Here is a 19,702-nt window from a genome sequence, read left to right as displayed (position 1 = left end):
TTGCACAGAGGAGCCAGACCAGTCTGAAGTCTTCAGGTTCACAGGTGACACTCAGCTCTGCCCAATGGCTAAAGGCTGTGTTGATGGCAAGGAGTTTCAGAAGGACCTCACAAAACCGAAGAGCAAAGAAGTAGCAGGTGAACTTAAGGTGATGCTTCAAGGGAGGAGCAATCAGGGTGAGGCATCAGCATGGAGCTTGGGGAGGGTGGTTAAACTCAGGAGGAGAGCTGGGAGCCATCACTGACCCAGTGATTTCAGAGAGCTGTTAAAGGGCAGCAGCAGCCAAAAAAAGTCATCAAAATGTTGTGTGATTGAGAAGGGCACTGGGAACCAGTTGGAAAGTGTTCTGCAGAAAACCTTGGTGAGCCTTTACCTTGGGTACTGTGTGTTGGAGCTCTGTTTTTTCATAGCTCGGGAATTTACTTTCTCTGGATCTGCTCTGTAACAACTGAGGAGGTGAAGCACCTCTTGTATGAGAGAGGACTGGAGAGGCTGAAACTCCCCTGTTTGGAAAGGGGGACACCAAAGGAGGACATGACTGAGGCTTGCAAAATCATGAAGGTGGTGAACAAGATGAGCATGAAACTGCAGTACTCCAGCAATCCTTGGAGCAAGGATTGGAACTAGCAGGTGATGGGTTTAAAACAGAGTAAACATAAAATTCCTTGACTTAGCAGGATTTGAACGTCTAGAGCTTGCTGCCATGGGGGAAACAGAGCCAGACAATACTGGCAGGTTCGGAAAGGGACTTGACAAGCTTGTGGACAACAGGTTCATAAAGGGATACTGAAAGAACTAGGCAGGAACATCTCCTCTGACCCATAATACAGCTGGTGGGGAGTGGACAAGGAGGAGAGTAAGGGCTATGGAAATGAATAGCATCTCCTTTTTCTGCTGTTGGATACCGAGTCCTGGTGGTCCTCACTTCTGCAGAGGTCTGCCTGATGTGCCACCATGTCAGGGCATGGGGCCCCGGGGTACTGCTGGCAGTGCCCGGTATTCCCCCAGGTTCTGCCATGCCTCCTGCCCCATGCCAGCCACGCTGTGCCGCCGCAGCTCTGCCCAGCCCCACAGGGGCTGCTGAGGGCTGGAGCTTCTCAGCACCAATGGGGCCAGGGGAATTTGGTCTGCAGGAATTTTCTGGTGGTTTCTCCCTACAGTTGGTTTCTGTCCAAACCGGTTTGAAATCAAAGTGTTTTCTAAACTTCCTGCAAGTTGGCAGCTGCTTGCACCCGACAACTCCCACAGGACTGCTGCTGCCCCATCCCCTTGACAGAGCAATCCACAGGGACATCCCTCCTTGAGCACCCAGAGTCGCCTGTCCTGGATGCTGCTCCCTGGGGCTGCTATGCATGGGACCCCAGAGCCCAGGGCCCTGGACCCTGAGGTCCCAGCAGCCCCCCTCCCTAGAGAGCCGTGCTTGGCAGAGGGTCCATCACAGCCCTGTGCAGCGTGGAGGGTTTCTCCATCCCAGTCCCTGTGAAAGCAGCCGTTCAGTGATGCCGGCATGAGTGCAGCCACAGCCTTGGGGATGGGGACGGTGAGTGTGTTTTCAAAAGTGAACAAGGAAATGGGGGTGCTGCACCACTTCCCTGGCTTCTCTCAGCACAGGCGATGTGCACAGGCTGGGGTTTGCAGCCAGTACAACTGCTCCTCAGCTTCCCCAGCAAGGACGGTGCCCGTGGGCCCATGGTCACAGCCACACACTGTGTTCATGTGTACGAAAGAGAGGACCGGGCTGGATGTTCCCCAGACCTGCAGCTTTCCCAGCTGTTGCCCTTTGGAAGGGAACAGCTCCCTCTGCTCCCCCTTAGCAGCAGCAGAGGAGCCCACAGCAGCCGCAGAACTGATGCCAGGGAAGGGAGGAGGATGCGCAACCCTGGCAGGTCGCAGCATGGGGCACGTGCTCCCAGTAAAGCAGACTGGCGCCCACAGAGGGTATTGAGGAGCACACCTAGTGTTGTTCGCACCTGGGTCTGTTGCTGTTTGGGCACCTTTGCCCCCACGGGGCATTTCTGTGCATAAGCCCTATGGAGAGACCTGTTCCCTCTTTCCTCTTCCCCGGATGGGCACCATTGCCCATTGCCCGCCAGCTGCCCAGCACAGCGCAGGGCTCCGGCCCCGCTGCGAGCAGGCAACAGCGATCCCCGCTTTGCGGAGCTCCCAGGGCCGCTCCCCGCTGCCCGACGGACCGGCCGCCGCGGAGGGCACCGGGGCACCGCGGGGTCCCCCCGCCCGCCGGGCGCTGCAGAGCGACGGGGGCCGGGCCGGACTGTCATTCCTTACCGCCGGCTGCCACCTAGCGCTGGAGGGGCTGGGGGCAGCGGGGGCACCTGCGCGGGGAGGGTCCCCCAGGCCAGCCCCCGTCCGGGGCCGGGAGCCCAGGGCTGCGGCTGGACCTGGGTGGGCTCCTGCAAAGGAAGACAAGCACAGGGCGGGTTGACCTGGTGGCCTTATCAAAGGGGCCTCAGCCCCACGTGCAGGTTTGCCCTCGCTCCCGAGGGCAGCCCAGGCATGGCACGAAGACCCCAGTGTGGTGCGAGGCTCAGGCTGCCCATGCCCAGGCTGCTGCCCCCCCAGCAGCCCACCACGGTGGGCCGCGTGCCCCCAGGCCCGTGCCACGGGCCCACCGTGCCCAGGAGGGTGAAAGTCCAACCGGCTGCGGCAAGCGCCCCCTCCCCGGCCCGTTTCGGTCAATACCGGGCCAGGGGCCAAGCTGGGGGGGGGGGGGGGGGGGGGGGGGGCGGGTCCTGCCCTTTGCTCTGTTTGCCGTTTCCCTCCGACTGTTTGGTTTCAGTTAATCATCCTGTGAAGGCAAACAGTGGTGGAGAGGGATGGAGTGCCCCACGCCTCCCGTACCTGTTCCTGCCTGGAATAAGCACCCTTGGCTGCGGGGTGGGGTACACCCAGCTGGCTCCCAGGTGGTGGCCACCAACTTGGGACCCCTGGGAAAGAGGATCCCGAAGGGGAGCAGGCAGCTTGGGCTCCGCTCCCTGTGGACACTGGTCAGGGTTAGGCAGTCTGGGGTGAGAGCTGGGGACCCCTCGGTCCTTTCCTCCCTCCAGGATCAGGCTGCTCTGCTGGGGCTGGAGGCAGCATCAGGGCGTTTTGCAGGATGCCAGGGCAGGAACATGAATCCTAAGGTAGAATAAAGGAGACTGGCAGGTCCTGGCCCCCTGTCTGGTGGTGTAGGAGCGATCATGGCGGCAGGATGCTCCCCTCCCCTCCTGCACCCCACACCAGCTCTCCACAAATCCCCACCACCACCGAGGCCAGCGGCGATCCCGGGGGCCACATGGCCAGGGCATGCGGTGCCACCAGCTGCTCCACCCCCGGCAGCCCCCCCCCAGCCCGGCCGGCCCCGCTGGCCGCAGTCTGAAGGTCACACTGCTGCGCAGTGGGGACAGCGCAGAGTCCGGGATCCCACTGTTGTGCTGGGGCTCAGCGGCACTCTGAAACCACCAGCCACCATGTTTTGGGGTCTCCTTTCCCTCCTCCTCTTTGCCGTGGCCAACGGGACCCCCGTCGGGGACCAGGATGAAGATATCCAAGTGCAGGAGAATTTTGAGGCTGAGCGGGTAATGGTGGCTTGTGGTGCCTTAATTCTGAGGGCAGAAGGGATGGGGGAAAGGTTTATTTCATTTTCCTCCAGAAAGAAGGGCGATATTACCTATGCCCACGTCAGGCTGTGTGGGACAGGCGCTGGTCAGGGGGTGCCAGCACCAGCCTTCAGGGTGGTCTCACCCCGGCAAACACCCAGGCAGGGCAGCTGGAGCCTGAGTGGCCATGGTAGAAGGACCCTGTGAGATGTCTCTGCCCAAACTAAGAGGTGCAGGCAGGGCCTGCAGGCAGCCCCAGTGCACAGGATTTGTGCAGGATGCAGGTTGCCTGGGAGATCTCCCTGCCAGGCTCTGCACAGCCCTGCACGTGTGCCTGCCTCTGGGCTCCAACCAGGACACACAGGGAGGTGCCAGCCTGATGCCTCCAGCCCTGCCTGGTGGTCAGGGAACCCAGGAAAATCCTGTTCAATGCTGATCTGCTTCCCAAATCCTGCGGCAGCTCTGGCCTCAGCACCCTGCACCATCACCACCTCGTTTCTCTCTGGGCCATGATTTTTTCAGCTCTACAGAAAATCAGGAGATGTCCCACGTTGGTGGAGAGGGCTTGTGGTGAAGACATCACTTTCTTCTCCCTGCAGATGTATGGCAAGTGGTATGATATCGCCATCGGCACGACCTGCCAATGGATGAAGAACTACAAGGAGAAGTTCAGCATGGGCATGCTGGTGTTGGGCCCCGGCTCCAGTGACAACCAGATCAGCACTGCCAGCACCAGGCTGCGGTACGGGGCACTGCTGTGGGTGCTTGACCCTCCCCCAAAGCCACCTCCCCCAGGGGTGCTCTGTCTCCCAAGGCTTGGGACAAGACATGGGTGTTTGCTCTCGTTGGCCTCAAAGCCATGAGGAAGAGCTGGATTGGGCTCAAATACCCAATACCTTGGGCAGGGGGATTTTGGAGGTCCTGTGCCATGGCCTTGGTGCCCCAGACATGATTTTCATGCAATAACCAGGAAGAACGATCACTTGGAGCAGCTGATTGTTTTCCTTCTCCCTCCAGGCAAGGTGACTGCACGCACATCTCAGGAGAGTACCAGAAAACAAACACCCCTGGCAAATACACCTACTATAACCCCAGTAAGTTGGGCTCGCTGCTGACCTGCTTGGCCCCGAGAGGTGCAGCCATGGTGGGGTGATGGGAACCAGCACCAGGCACAGCTGGTGGCTGGTGGAGGGGTTCAGGAGAGCAGGACTCAGAAGCCACTCCACAGTTTGGGCTATTTCCAGCCAAAGTATGGAATGAATTTGGGAGAAAGGGGCTGTTTCAGCCCTGTCTCTGCATAGGCACAGGACTATGAGGTGTTCCAACAGATCCCTCCTGTCCCCAAGGTCCCAAGTTGGGGCAGGGTCCCACCAGCCACATTTCAGGAGCATTCGTGTATCTCAGTTGTCCAAACCCTTTGATTTCCAATCCTCTTGACTAAGAAAAGGCTGGTGAGCCTAAAGGGAGTCAGGGTTGTATCAGAATCTGCTTCCCAAAAATCAGCTGTTTTCTTGAATTAGCTGCCTGATTTCAGCCCCCAGCTCTGGGGCTGTCTTACACTGCCCCATTTCTCCCTGAGGGGCAGGAATGATGTCTCCTGTGTCTCTGTCTCACCCAGAATGGGATGTGTCTATCCAGTCTTACGTGCTCCGCACCAACTACGAAGAATATGCTGTCATTCTGATGAAGAAGAAAAGTAGCTTTGGCCCGAGCACCACCCTGAAGCTGTATGGTATGTCTGGCTATGGCATGTGGGGGCAAGCAGGCTCTAGGGTGGGCTAATGCAGGTCGGAGACACCACCCAAGGATCTTTCAGGTCCCTTGGCCTTGAGGGACCTGATTGTAGCTTTGGCACTGCTTCCCTGGACCAGCTCATCTTCAGCACTGGAGAGGCTGAGTCTAATGGCTCAGCTTAGGGCCACATCACACAATGAATGGCTAAACCAGCCTGTTGTTTGGGATGAAGGTGGCAATATCTGCTTGGAAGAGACCCAGGCCCTGAAGTGGCAGGAGATGCTCTTTCATGATTGAGAAACATTAAAACCACTTTGTCCAAGCCCTTGGTCAAGGCTGGTCGAGAATAACGGAGGAGAGGCTGGGAAGGACCAAGAAGCTGGTACTGCCTGCAGCTGCCTGAGCTCTGCAGTTGGGGGGTGGTTGGGGGGGGCTGTGTGAAGGCCCCCTTCCACTGCAGTCCCGCTCACAGCCTGTTCCCTTGCAAGGGAGAAGTCCAGAGCTGCGGGACGATATCATTGAGGCTTTCCAGCAGCTGGCTCTGGAGATGGGCATCCCTGCGGACTCCATATTCATCCTGGCCAACAGAGGTAACTCACCATGAGGCATTTGTGTCTCCTGCTGCTGAGGAGATGGGGGGACAGTCAGGATGAAGGGATGGAAGATGAGGGCTTTGGTAGGATGGGATAGGAAGGAGAGAAGGCCATGTATCAGTCAGGCTTCCACCAGTTTCCAGTCAGTGGGTCCTTGCTGGGCTGTCAGGTCAATGCAGTCACAAGACTGTGCTGGGAAAAGGGTGCAGGACACCCAGGGACACTCGCGACTGCTCCCTGTTGTTCGGTGCTCCCAGGACCCGAGGAGCTCCTTGCTCAGCCTGGGGTTCAGAAGGTGCTAGCATGCTGCAGGTGGGTTTGGGAGTTGTAGGGGGATGCTTCTGTGAGTGGGAGGTGGAAAGCAGCAAAAGGGGAAGAATGTTGGGGTGAAAATGGGAGGGCATCCCCTTCCCTGGGGTCCTGTGTGTGCATGGTACAGGACCACGGTGAGATGAGTTTGTCAGGACGCCTCCCCTCTCACGCTGCTGATCTTCTCTCCTGTCCTCTGGGCCAGGTGAATGTGTTCCTCAGGAGACTGCAACTGCCCCCCAGGTAAGCTGTCCAGCTGGGACCTCCTGAAATGGATCAAGGCTGGGCACATCCCCTCCAAGCCAAACCCACCGGAGACCTGGTGTCTGGGGCCAGGCTCCACGGGCAGGGCATGTTTTTGGACAGTGGCTGCAGCAACCACCCTGGGAGGTGCTCTTTCACCTCTGCTGAAGGGCTTTGCCTGCAAAGATGAGGGCACAGGCAGGTGCAGGCTTCCAGGCGAGGGTTCTGGGGGCCAGGTGGGCACTAGGGCTCATTTGCAAGTGGAAGGCAATGGCCTTTCCTATTCTGTCTTTTTTTTTTTCATGGGTTAGAAGTCGCTGCATGTGGAGCCTGGTGTCTCCTTGCCTGCTTGTGAGTGTCCCAGCCAGGCTGTAGATGCCCTCTCCAGGGATGGAGAAGCAGCTTAGCACCCCACTGGGGCTTCAGCTACCATCACTCAGCACAGGGTTGAGTTTAGAAAGATTTTCAAGAGGGAGTGGGACTTTCATAGGAGAAACAACCTAGGGGATTCGAGAGCAGAGACACATTCCCAGCACAGGGCATGATGGGGGCACACCCTGACATCCCGGGGGCGGAGGGGGTCCAGGGGCAAGTGGGGGGCAGCAGGTCCCACAGGCAGGGGTTAATGCCAGCTCTGTGCTTCCTTCCCCATGCAGAGGGCACGGAGAGCGGTTCTGCCCCCCGAGGAGGGCTCGGCTGCGGGACCCCTGCCCCCTTACATCGGCAATAAGGAAGGTATGTCCCCTAAGGGAGGGGGGCTGCATCAAGCGTCCCCCTGCCCCGCATCCCATTTGCCTGTGACAGCCCATGCTGTGCTCATCTGCAGACTCCTGCCGGCTGAGCCAGGACCCCGGGCCCTGCAGCGGGATGATCTCCCGCTTCTTCTACAACTCTTCCTCCATGGCCTGTGAAACCTTCCTCTATGGAGGCTGTCTGGGCAACGGCAACAATTTCTACTCGGAGAAGGAGTGCCTGCAGGCGTGCCGGACGGAGGGTGAGCGGGTGACCGAGAGACATCCCGGCAGGGCGAGGGTGTGGGAGACGCCTTTGCTGAGCCATGGGGGGGGGGGGGGGGGGGGCGGGATCTGAGAGTGGCCTCGAACCCCACATGTCTGGCATCCATGTGGGAAGTGTGGGGGGCCCTGACCCCCTGCCCTCAGAGCAGCCCCCTGTCCCCGCAGCTGCCTGCAGGCTGCCCATTGTCCCCGGTCCCTGCCAGAAGCTGGTGACGCGCTGGGCTTTTGATGCGGCTCAGGGCAAGTGCATCACGTTCAGCTACGGAGGCTGCAAGGGCAACGGGAACCAGTTCTACTCGGAGAAGGAGTGCAAGGAGTACTGTGGGGCTCCTCCGCTGGCAGGTACCCCCACCCTGACCACCCTGCACCACGGTGTGCCAGGGGAGCCAGGGCAGCAGCCTGTACCACCTCCTGTCCTGCTGAGGGCTGGGGCTGGATGGGCTGGGGCTGCCCACGGTGGGGACAGGGCTGTCCTGGATCTAGGGTGGGTCTTGGGATGGGCTGTCCTGAGTCTGGATGGGTCCAGGATGGGTCTGGAAGGGTTTTGTGCTGTGCCTGGGTCTGGGACTCCAATGGACTGAGGAATATGGTCATTAATCTGCAGGCAGGATCACACAGCGGGGCTGTAGACGTACTGAAGCCACGGCTGAACTTCATAACAGTCTCGATAAAAGGGGGAATGGCCTTGAGCAGGCTGGGGTGCAGGGGGGAGCAGTGGAGGCCACAGCCCCCAGGCAGGGGATGCCAGTGAGGGAAGAGTGGCTGAAAGATTTGGGGATGTGAAGGGACCCTGACACCAAATAAGGACCAAAGTGGGGTCCCCACTGGGCTGGTACCCTCCGTGCAACACCTGTCAGACCCTCCAGCTCTAGTCAGTGCAGGGGGTTCCGTACTGAACCTCCTTGGGAGACACAATGGGCACCGCTCAGCCCTCGGGTGAACGGACAAGCAGGTTTTCAGGAGCGTGGCAGGGGAAATCTTCCCACAGAGAGGGGGGAGCTCAGGGGTCTTCAGCCACAGCCAGCCCGGGTGAGCCTGTTCCCAGCAGGGCGGGAGCTGGGGTCTTACTGGGAACCCACCAATAGGAGATGGGTCCAGTGTAACACATCTTAGGGCAGAGCCCATCTTTTATTATCCCTGTCACCAATATAAAGCACATTAATGCCATCGTGGTGAGTGGTGGGACACAAAGTGACATCCCGGGACAGCATGAGTGTGCATGGAGGGTCTAGACAGCTTACCCCTGCTCACTGACAGCAGGGACAAAGTGGGAAGCAGCAACCATCGCCGTCTGGCCGAGGGGCAAGGCAGGGGTCTGTGGGTCTGTCCGTCACCCTGCACCTCTCCACTTGCAGAGGACGAGGAGTTCCTGCACCTGTCAAACTGACCTGGGTGGAGGACAAACTGCCATCACCTGGCACCGGGGTCCCACGGGACAGATGCCTCCAGTATCTGTCCATCCCACAGGAGATGCCTCCAGCAGTAAATGTTCCTCATGCGCCCAGTGAGCCTAGTGTCTGTCTTTGAACTGATGGGGAGCCAAGGAAGGGGGGTCCAGGAGGGGCAGGGGATGCTATGGGGTCCTCTCTGGCCTCCCGGGTGGGGTGTCCCCTGCTTTGTGGGGCTGCTGGGTGCTTCCCACTGAGCCTCTGAGCCCCTTCCTCAGCTGCCCCCTGCCCGCATAGCACTGGGGTGCCAACCGGGGCACTGATGGGCTCCGGGCATCCCACTGGGTGGGATTCAGCTCCCCATTTCCCATGGGATGATGATGGGCAGCCAGCCAGGAGCTGGCAGGGGGGGAAAATGGGTGCCTGCTCCTCCCATGGCTGTCATGGTGGGAGCAGGGACACCTTGTCATGGGCTGGGACAGGGATCACGGGGAGGGGTGGTGGTCATGAGGGGTTTACAGCAGGGATTGGGGGGTGCCAGAGGGGGCCTTGAGGGGTCACAGGGGAGAATTACAGGGTTGGGAGAGTCACAGAGGAAAACAGTGTTGTCCCAGGAGGGGGTTATGGGGAGCACAGGGGGCTGTAGGGGGTCCCAGGAGGGAACTAGAAGTTTGTTTGGTTGTTCGGGGTTTTTCTTTGTGGGGGGTGTGATGCTGGGGTGGCCTCAGGAGCGGATTATAGCTGTTATGGGTGTCACGGGGCAGGTATGGAGGTCCCAGGAGGGGGTTACGGGGATCGCAGGGGGCTGTAGGGGTCCCAGGAGGGGGAACAGAAGTTTGTTTGTTTTTCTGGGGTGTGTGTGTGGGGTGTGAGTCGTGTCCCAGGGATGCTGGGGTGGCCTCAGGGGCGGATTATAGCTGTTACGGGTGTCACAGGGCAGCTACGGAGGTCCCAGGAGGGGCTCGCAGGGTTTATGGGGGGCACGGATCGGGGGGCTGCGGCGCTCGCAGGAGGGGACTGCGGGGGAGCCGGGGGGCTGCGGCGGTGCCAGGAGGGGGTCACACGAAGGGCTTAGGGGTGCCTGGGCAGGGTGAGGTTACAGCTGGCCTTGCGGAGGGGTGTCACGGGGGTGCCGGGGGTCGCGCTCACGGCGTGCCAGGGCTCCGCAAGCCAGCCGGGCTCCGCAGGCCCCTGCCGGCCGCCGTAGCGGCGCCGCGCGCGCCCCGTCCCCGGCGGGGAGGCGGAAGAGGCAAGATGGCGGCGGCGGCGGGAGCCCCGTGCTACCTCCGCTCCCCGCGCCCGGCCCCGAGCGGCGGTGCCCGGCGGCTCTGAGCCGCCGCACCGGCCCCACCGACCCCTTCCTCCCGCGCCGGCCCCAGCCCCGGGCCATGCCCGGCTAGCGCCCCCTCCCCGGCACACGGCGGGGCCCCGGCTGAGCCCCCTCCCCGCCGCGCCGGGCCGGGCCGGGCCCGCACGCCTTCGCCCTGCCGAGCCCGGGGGGCCCCGCCTGGCCGTGCCGGCTCTGCTCCAGCCCTCATTTACCCGCTCCCCGAGCCGCAGCCCCCCGTATGCCCCCCCCGGGGCCGGCCTGCCCCTGAGCCCCGGAGCAGCAGCCCTTTTCCCGGCGGCGGTGGCGCAGGTGTGGGCCCGGAAAGATGTTCTCAGCCCTGAAGAAACTGGTGGGCTCGGACCAGACTCCGGTCAGAGACAGGAATATCCCTGCGGGGCTGCAGTCCATGAACCAGGCTCTGCAGAGGAGGTTTGCCAAGGGAGTCCAGTATAACAGTGAGTTGGAGCCCAGGCTGGGGGGGGGGGGGGGGGCTCGGGCTTGGGGGGGGGGCAGGCGGCATCGGGCAGGCTCGTCCGATGCCCCACAGCGTGCCCAGGGACCCCGGGGGGGCTGGGGACCGCTTTCGTCGTGCATGGTGGTGGTTTTGACAGCCTTCACCCAAAGCCAAGTTTGCAATGAAATGGAAGAACTTGCGGGAGCGTGGGAGGAAGGGATGGGAAACTTTTCTCTTTCTGTGCGGGACTTGGGAACCTGTAGTGCAGCGGTGTCCCCAGTCAGCAGATGGCCTGAACGGCTGCCTGCTTTCCGCTGACCGTGGCGCAAGAGAAAGTTCCTTGTAAATCAATTTTTGTCAGTTAAAGCATCAAGAGACTAACTCCCTTGGGTGTGTGGGTGACCTTCCCTGCAGGCCAGGATAATGGTATTTATAATTAAGCCCTAGTGGTTATATGATAAGGGTCTATTGAAAAGCTCTCCCCTGCCAGGCTTTAATAAAAGGTGAGTGATGTATGCCTTTATGTGCCCTTGGTACATAATTTCATTCTGACTATCTTTTCTGCGGCTGATGCATTTACTCTTCTCAGGGAATGTTTTCAGAATTTTTTTCTTTTCAGTGTTGAGGCGTAGGGTTGCATTTTTCCTTTGAAGCTCAGTAAAGGTTATTTCTAATACAGTGTTTCAGGAGGGCACTGCAAGTATGTGAAATACATCCCAAAGTGACAATTCTGAGACAGTAGTTAATGTCATCTGCGCTGAAAATAGAGATGGTACCAGAGAGCGCTGCAAGTATCAGCTCATCTGCGTGGATCCAGGCAGGCACTGAAGTCAGATTGCAGAAGGCAGAGAGATTGGCAGTTGTGAAAGAGACTGATTTGTAAACGTGGCACTGAATAATTTCTGGAAAGGCACATGTGTTGGAGGAATAGAGCTCATGTTGGATCTTAATCTGAAACAGAATGTGAAGGAAGAGGTTAGCGTTTGGGGGTTTGTGGGATTTTTTGCTTTGTTTAATATTATCACTATTGACTGTGCTTTTGGACTGATATGTTTTGAAGATCTCTGCTTCACTTGGGAGAGCATTTGGTGCCTTTATCCATAGCACAGCTGTTAGATAGGCCAGTAGTGCTTAATTTAGAAAATCAGTATCTTAGCTAACAGTCATGAATGTGAACAGAAGCGCAGTGTTATTGTTAAGAGACTTGATTTCCAGTGAAAGACGGGGTGTGAGGATGCAACTACTGTGCCTTGGAATACAGCACCGCATCATTAAACATGGACCCTGGAGATCTGCTAGTTAAAGATTTGATCTGTGCAGAGGCATTGTGCAGCCCACAGACCAGAACACATCCGTGTGCTTCACTGGGACAGGTTTGAGATCAGGTAGCTAACAACAGCTTGTGAATTATGTAAGAGAAAGGAGTTGACTTTTCAGACAGTGAACGTTTGTGCTGCAGACAGTACGGATCAGCTGCATCCTGCTGGCACAGCAGTCGGCAGGGCCAACTCTTTGTTAGATGTTGACTAACTGCATTGTCGATGAACCTGCACGGATGTGTACCTGCTTGCCGTTAATACAGTAAGGCCAAAAATGCCCGCCGCTGCGCTACCAGTAGCGTTGCTGCTTCTTGTCTCCTGACTGAAAGCCTCGGGAAAGCTTTTTTGTTTTGTGCTCTGTCTTACCAAGATTTGTGTTCTAGTTACTGCTTTCATATCTGGAATAAAACTGCAGCTTTCTGTCACTGCCTTAAGGGAAGCTTTCCAATCTCCATAGTAACTCTTCCCAGGATCTCTGTTATATAATATTTATAGGAGATACGGGCAGGCTTATGAAAGGGCTTCGAAGTACCCTACCTAGCCACGGCGCTGGATAGATGGGGTAGGTCCCAGCACGGTGCGGTGGTCTCTGTTGAAGGTGGTCTGTGAAGGAATGGTATTGCAAGGGCTGTTGCTTAGGAAGGGCAGAGCTGCAAATCTTGCGCATTGCCAATGCTCCTTTCTTAGCACATACATGATGCTCAGCAGCGGAGTGCAAAATGTGTTTTGTAGCCACCGTTAACCCATACAGATCTTTAAAACTCTTCAATTTCCCTGGAATTGCCTAAACCTGAACCAAAGGGTGCTGTGATGACAGGTTTTACAGAAAAGTTTCCTTGCTTTCATAGACCATTATTGATCTTGAACTGAAGCCTGTTTCCTTCCCAGAAATATATGTAGTGTGTTGAGAATGCCTTAGGTTGCTTGCTGACAAAGTGGGCAGCAAATGGCTTGAACGGTCACCAGTGCTGAAACAGCAAAGCAGTACCTCCAAGAATTCCCCTCAGTCCCTCTTCTTACAACTTTTCTGCTTAAAATGTGCCTTAAAAGACAAAACAATTAATATTGTGTATCCTTTTGGTAAGCATTATAGTCCTTACTTCTTTTGTGTTGTTTTAGAGTGGTAGTTCCAGACTCGGATTGTAGTTTTATCAAGGATTTTCATTAAGCACTACTCCCAAAAGAAAAGCTTCCCCTCTTCCTGCTGCTTCCTGCTTTCTCTTGTTTTCTCCTGTGCCTGGCAGTTGTTTGTGCAACATGTGGCAAACCTGCTTGGACTGCTGTCTGGCCTGTTTCCCCCAGGAGGTGTGCTTGGGGTTATCTGCAGATCAGATATGCTTTGCAGATCAGATATGCTTCTTGTGGTAAGGGAACCAACTTAAAGCATTTGAATTGCAGCCTTGTAGTCACAGTCACAAAGACTTGGTGAGGGCAAGGTTGTGACCCTCCATATGGGGATTATTAGCAGAGGAGTTTGGGGTTCTTTGCCATGGGGTCTGAGATCCTTAGTTGCTGCAGTTTCCTGGAGGAAAATGGGCAGAGCTGGGAATTCCTGATTTCTAGTTCTGAGTTGGTTTGAGACCTGCTCTCTCGGCCTGTATCTTCAGTTCTTTGCTTCCATTTCCCCATCTGGAGAAAGGAAATCCCTCTATTTTTCCCGATGCAGTGACAATATGAATAGATTGATTTGCTTAGCTTTTTTCCTCACATCTCGATCTGTTCCTCATCCCTCCTCTTTTTTTCCCCCGGATAATTCTCCTGTCTTTGCTACAAACCTATGGCTGTTTGCAGTAAGTACTGATTTAACTTAAAATCAAAATAAGGCAGCAATTGTTACTGTCCCATAGGTAACAGTACTAACCTCACCTGTAATTACTGTTCCTCTTTCCACATTCAGGCACAGCCCAGGCCTGTGATGGACTGGCCTGGCTGTACCCTGAAGCTCACTCAGCTCTTCCTGTCTTGCAGATGTACAATACTCCAGCCAAAGTCTCAAATACAGATTTTGTTTTGCTAAAAATGATTTACATCACCTGCCATCTTCCTGATCTGTTTTTAAAGATTTTTTTCTTTCTTCAGGTAAAAAGTCAGTGAAAACTCATGCACTATGTAGGAGGAAAGAGACCCTAACGTGGAGAGTACCGAAGCTGGAAAGGGCTTTTGGACCTTGTCAAACGGAGTGTGTGGTGCCACAGGCACCCTACGTTGATCTAAATGTGAGCTGCTCAGGGGTGAGGGTGATCTCCTTGTCACTCCAGTCATGCCTCCTGTGAGCTGCTCCTACTGCTCATGCAGCTGGGCACTTGAGCTAGAGAAGAAAACTGAAAATGAATAATTGTGGGGTTAGTTTTCAGCCAGTCAGTTCCTGGTGCAACTCCGTGTGTAGCTGCATAAATAACACTGTTGGCACTAGGAGAGTGCTGGGGGAGGTAGGATTGCCCCTTCTGGGGAGAGCTTACAGTCAAGTCACCTGGGAGTGATCCTGAAAATACAACTTGAGAGCAGCCTAACTGTTTAAGGAAGGGTCACTTTGTCCCTTAGAACTCACTGGTTTATGCTGCACTTCATGAGGGAATATGAATTTTAAAATGGCTCTTTAAGGTCGGCAGTGAGAGCATTTAGAAAGGCTTGGGTTTTAAAATGAGGGCAAATGGAATGTCATTTTGCCTATGCCATGGACTTGCTGCATTAATTTAGAAGAATTAAAGGAATTCTCCATTGATTGTTTCACCATCAGTAAGTAGGAAACAGAATCACACACAGGATGACAGGAAATGCAGGAAATTGTTTGTTGTCTCCGCAGAGATGCTCTGGGACCTGTAAGTGAAGTCAGCCTATAAATAAATACCATGTTCATTTTTGCCTTTATTATCCTTTTGATATTTCAGTAAGTAACTTTGTAAAAGAACAAACAGGAGTACCTCTCGGTGTACAACAACAAAGGCATAGTTAACTGCAGTAGAAAATTTCACAGGACAAAACTCCTCCACAGACTTTGTATATGTATTACCTTAAAGTTTACTTTTTAAACTTTTCTCTGAAATGCCTGCAATAGCTCCTGAGCTGCAACAGAAGGCAACCTTTGGTCTCAGATTTTTTTGCCCAAACGATGATGCACAGCCTAATGCTAATCACCTGAATCTGCCATTAGATGTCTCAGAGTGGTCCATTTTCTAGGGGATTCAAAATACAAGCATAAGAAGTCTGTTCAAGTCAGCTTACATTTCCCAGTAGCCTTGTGGTTACCACTTGAAACAAAGATGGTATTTAAAAAAAAAAAAATGCCATAATGTAACAGAAAATTTAGAAAACAACATGTACGGTTTTCAAAAAGAACAAGGTAACATTAAGGTTGACTGGAAAATTCATGATGTTAATTGCTACAGAAGTTCCTGTGCCAGGTTGTGTACAGTTTATGATATTTTGGACGCTTTCTTTCCTGGGGAGGGTTTGAATGAGTTTCTCTGTTGACTGACTTCCCTTGCTGTGGGTATGAGCACGTGTGTGCACAGGCACATGGTGGTAGATCAGCTGAGGGACCTCAGCAGCTGGCTGTGAGGCCATCAGTGGAAGTGGAGCTGTTGTGTCTTTACCCAAGACTGCAGTTTCTGAGAATGCCTTTGCAGAGTGCCATCGCTACACCTGCATCTAAAAGCAGCTAAGGGCAGGGTCCTGTCGTAGAGACTGTCCCTCTGACACATGAAGGACCCACAGAAATTCAGTTTCTCTTGATTTTGTTACACTGTGATTTATGTCCCCCCAAAGGGCATGCTTGTTTCGGTTCAATTTAGCTTGTCTCTAATGCATGTAAGATAGACAGATTTTAATTTAATTTTAATCAAACTGTGGCCGTCAACAGAGGCAGTTTGGTGAATTTATTGGGGGAAGTTTAAGGTAGACCCTTGTGAGTGTAAAGTGTTTTGCCCCTTGTCCATGCCAAGGATTGCCTCCTCACCAGAGACCATCTGGGCTGTGAGCGGGAGAAGCTGAAGAGCAATACACAGTCTTGTTCTGCTTTCCCTGGAAAAGAGGATGCTGCTTCAGTGCAAAAAAGCTTGGGATGGCTGAGAGCAGTGACAGCTTAACTCTGCAGTGATGTTCACCAGAAGCTGCCGCTTAGCTCTCCCAACACCATCCCAGAAGAATGGTTTCAGCAGTGCCGGGGCTGAGAGTCACACCCATGTGGATGTAGGGAGCAGCACCACTGAACGCAGGATCCAGCCTCATCGGCTCAGCTGAGAACTGATCCTTAAGCTTTCAGTGGGTTGCTGGTTCTAGGAAGTGAGTAGGAGGCTCAGGGGGGACCTTCTGGCGCTCTGCAGCTCCCTGACAGGGGCTGTAGGCAGGGGGGGTCGGTCTCTTCCCCCAGGTAACAAGCGACAGGACAAGAGGGAACAGCCTCAAGTTGCACCAGGGGAGGTTTAGATTGGGCATGAAAAATTTCTTCATTGAAAGATCCAGTCAAGCACTGGACCAGGCTGTCCAGGGAAGTGGTGGAGTCACCATCGCTGGAGGTGTTTAAAAGATGTGTAGGTGTGGTGCTTAGAGGCATGGTTTAGTGGTGGGTTTGGCAGTGCATAGTGGGTTTGCCTGGCAAGGTTTTAGTAGGAGATGGGGGATACAGGATGGCTTCTCTAAGAAGATGCCAGAACTCCCCTCATGTCTGATGGAGCCAATGCCGGCTGGCTCCAAGATGGACCCACTGCTGGCCAAGGCCGAGCTCATCAGCAGCAGTGGCAGCACCTCTGGGGTAGCATATTAAGAAGGGGGGAAAGAAAAATCTGCACCAGCGGGAGAGAGGAGTGAGACTGTGAGAGCAACAACCCTGCAAACACCCAGGAGGAGGCAGGAGGGGCTCCAGGCACTGGAGCAGAGATTCCCTGGCAGCCCATGGGGAAGCCCACAGCAAGGCAGGCTGTCCCCTTCAGCCCATGGAGCCACCCGCAGCCTGGGGAGGACCCCACCATGGGGCAGGGGGATGCCCAAAGGAGGCTGTGACCCATGGGCAGCCCATGGTGGAGCAGCTCCTGGCAGGGACCTGTGGCCCCATGGGGAGAGGAGCCCAGACTGGAGCAGGTTTGCTGGCAGGGCTGGGGACCCACGCTGGAGGAGGGGAAGAGCGTGAGGAGGAAGGAGCAGCAAAACGAAATGTGATGAGCTGACTGTAATCTCCATTCCCCATCCCTCTCTGCCACTCAGGGGGAGGAATCGGGAATTAAGCTGAGCCTGAGAAGAAGGGACGGGTGAGGGGGGAAGGTGTTTTTCTGATTTGAATGGTAATAAATTAAACTAATTTCCCCAAGTGGAGTCTGTTTTGCCCCTGACGGTAATCACTGAGTGATCTCCCTGTCCTTATCTTAATCTGTGAGCCTTTTGTTGTATTTTCTCTCCCCTGTCTGGTTGAGCAGGGGAGTGATAGAGCAGCTTTGGTGGGCACCTTACATCCAGCCAGGGTCAAACCACCACACTGTGCTAGGTTAACAGCTGGATTCAGTGATCTTAAAGGTCCTTTCCAACCTAAACAATTCTATGATTCTGTTTTCTGGTGGAATAAGAAGTGTTTAAGGAGAAATGAGAAGGATAGAGGAGGTAATTGAAGGAGAAGCCTGGCATAAAAGGCTAGCAAAAGGATACGTTATGGCAGAATGGGAGTAAGGGCTAGGCAGAGGTAGAAGAGGCAGGAGGATGGAGGGATGTTGTGAATGAGTGATTTAGATCACTTAAAGAATCACTGTCAATGGCATTAGCAAAAGTGGGTTTAATACAATGTTGTAAAAGTGGGACTTCACAAAGTTTGATGGGAAGGTCCGCGGTACTTACTCCATGGATGAAACATACAAAGGAAAATCAAGTTAGAGTCAGGCTAGAATGATTTGCACAGAGACAGGAGATGCAAAAGGGTAAAGGAGACCCTTTCTTTGAGTCACAAGGTCTAGAGCAGACCCTGTTGCTTTCTAAACTGGTGGAGCTTAAATGTGACTAGGTCCAGTCTTAGTCTCAGATTTGGGCAACATTTTATGTCTAATGGACTTGCCTATACAAAGTTTAAAATAATTGAGTGTCAATGTCATTAGTACTGGTATAGCATGCTATCTGTCACTTACTAAGGATCGATTGCAAGTAAGATTGCAAGTCTCTCCACCTTGGGTAAGGAAGGATCTCTTGTTCTCGGGTAAGGAAGGATGTCTTGGTCTCAAGTAAGGAATTCTAGACCTTGAGAGATGTCTCTGCTCCAGGGGAGTGTCACTGGCCTGCAGCCCAGTTGCAATTCAGGGAGAACTCAAACTGAACTCATCCAAAGATCTGTCATTGGTAAGAGGTCTCTTTACCTCGAGGAGCAACCTTGAGAGGTGTCCCAGCTCAAGGGGAGATCACCGCTGTGCAGCCACGCTGCCTGGCAGGAGAGCTCAGAGAAAGCTCACTTAGGTTGTCGTATTTATGGGATAAAGTGGTTGGCTCCTAGTCAGATCGCACACAGTGGGAAGGTATGCATGAGACTCCTTGTACCCACAACTTTGCTCCTTGATAAGTGCCTTGGAAAAGCCACTTGCTATTCATGTGTTAATTGCGTGATCCGTGTTCCAAGTTCATGTGCATCAATGCTCACTGTGTCATTGCTCCTTTGTGGGTTTCCTAGAGCAGTTCTCGGCCTGGCTACGGCTCAGGGCTTTACCTCCTTTGGAGCCTGGACCAGACTGCTTCTGGTTTGGTTAAGGGTTCGAATGCATCCATCACAAAGGAGCGGAGACCTAGCTGGCTGAAGTTATGCAGATTCTGAAGATTCAATCTTGATGTTGGTTCTTTCTGCTGAGCTAGTGTGAGTAGCTGAATAAACACTAATTTTAATGACTGAGGCTCATGTTTTTTAACAAACCCCATCATGCCTGTGTAATATGGGAGAACTAATTGTGTCTGAGTAATGCTTGCAAAAAGTTAACGTGCTTTTCACAGCATTCTTTGATTTGTTTTTAATCAACTTTATTTGTCTGCTTGCTCTTTTCCTCAGTGAAAATTGTCATCCGAGGGGACAGGAACACTGGGAAAACCACTCTGTGGCACCGACTGCAGGGAAAGAAATTTATTGAGGAGTATATTCCAACTCAGGAGATCCAAGTCACCAGCATCCACTGGAATTACAAAAGTAAGATGGAAGAAGTCGAGGGAGTGACAGTCATGGGACAGTGCCTTGGGGGTAGAAATTCCACTGCAGCCTCATTTGCTTCTTTCTTCTGTGTCTGCTTGGGAGATAAAATGGTCTCTCTTCACTCTTGTTATTTTAATTTATTACTCACAGTTTCTCAGTTAATATTTTTAATAACTTCACTCAGAAACTATAAGTGCTAAAGGATAGGTCTTCAGAAGCCACAATTTAAGGAAAGTGTTTAATAGGTGATCCAAAAGATTTCAGATATTTGTGATACACTTGACTTGTTAATGAAAACAGGTTTATTATGGAAATCTGTCTGTCAGGCTAACCCTGCTTTTGGTGTTACTGTGTTGCATAGAAGTGAATGGCATGGTGCAGAGTGTTTTTTTACTGATTAAAATATAAAAGCATCCTGTAATTGGTGAAGGTGACGCTTTAAAAATGACTGTAATACTATTAACTCTAGGCTGACTTACTGCAGCATAGAAGTATCTTATCAGTAGCTTTTTCTAAGTACTTGTTTGAGTCTGAGAGATAAGGTATGAATTTTTTTATTTTCCCCATTGCTCT

General features: G+C 53.9%; 2 protein-coding genes across 4 annotated transcripts in view; both read left to right on the top strand.

Annotated features, from left to right (window-relative positions):
* The first annotated feature begins 3,380 nt into the window (after positions 1 to 3,380).
* AMBP (alpha-1-microglobulin/bikunin precursor) lies at positions 3,381 to 9,002 on the top strand. Its single transcript, XM_055721351.1, has 10 exons — positions 3,381 to 3,578; positions 4,199 to 4,341; positions 4,617 to 4,693; positions 5,218 to 5,331; positions 5,822 to 5,923; positions 6,441 to 6,478; positions 7,135 to 7,213; positions 7,305 to 7,472; positions 7,660 to 7,836; positions 8,850 to 9,002. Exons 1-10 carry the CDS (start codon positions 3,471 to 3,473, stop codon positions 8,879 to 8,881), a joined length of 1,038 nt encoding a protein of 345 aa, XP_055577326.1. The 5' UTR covers positions 3,381 to 3,470; the 3' UTR covers positions 8,882 to 9,002.
* A 1,102-nt stretch (positions 9,003 to 10,104) lies between these two features.
* The window catches only part of RABL6 (RAB, member RAS oncogene family like 6), a 58,688-nt gene continuing 49,090 nt past the window's right edge, over positions 10,105 to 19,702 (top strand). For 2 of the 3 annotated variants that reach the window (XM_055720356.1, XM_055720355.1), the window contains exons 1-2: positions 10,105 to 10,667; positions 18,992 to 19,126. In XM_055720356.1, the coding sequence (XP_055576331.1) occupies positions 10,538 to 10,667; positions 18,992 to 19,126 (265 nt within the window). In that variant the 5' untranslated portion in view covers positions 10,105 to 10,537. Of the gene's footprint in view, positions 10,668 to 14,064; positions 14,202 to 18,991; positions 19,127 to 19,702 lie in introns of all 3 variants that reach the window. The other variant, XM_055720357.1, reaches the window with a different exon arrangement.

The sequence above is a fragment of the Falco cherrug genome, chromosome 9 (assembly GCF_023634085.1).
Source record: "Falco cherrug isolate bFalChe1 chromosome 9, bFalChe1.pri, whole genome shotgun sequence".
Classification (NCBI taxonomy): domain Eukaryota; kingdom Metazoa; phylum Chordata; class Aves; order Falconiformes; family Falconidae; genus Falco; species Falco cherrug.
The sequence above is the reverse complement of the archived record's forward strand: the minus strand, read 5'-3'. Positions and strand labels throughout refer to the sequence as shown.

What these genes read in the sequence shown, in the direction of transcription:
- AMBP (XM_055721351.1), top strand. Translation starts at nt 3,471, where the DNA reads ATGTTTTGGGGTCTCCTTTCCCTCCTCCTCTTTGCCGTGGCCAACGGG. An exon ending in ACTGCCAGCACCAGGCTGCG is followed by an intron (nt 4,342 to 4,616) that starts GTACGGGGCACT and finishes TTCTCCCTCCAG; the next exon opens with GCAAGGTGACTGCACGCACA. An exon ending in TGGGGCTCCTCCGCTGGCAG is followed by an intron (nt 7,837 to 8,849) that starts GTACCCCCACCC and finishes CTCCACTTGCAG; the next exon opens with AGGACGAGGAGTTCCTGCAC.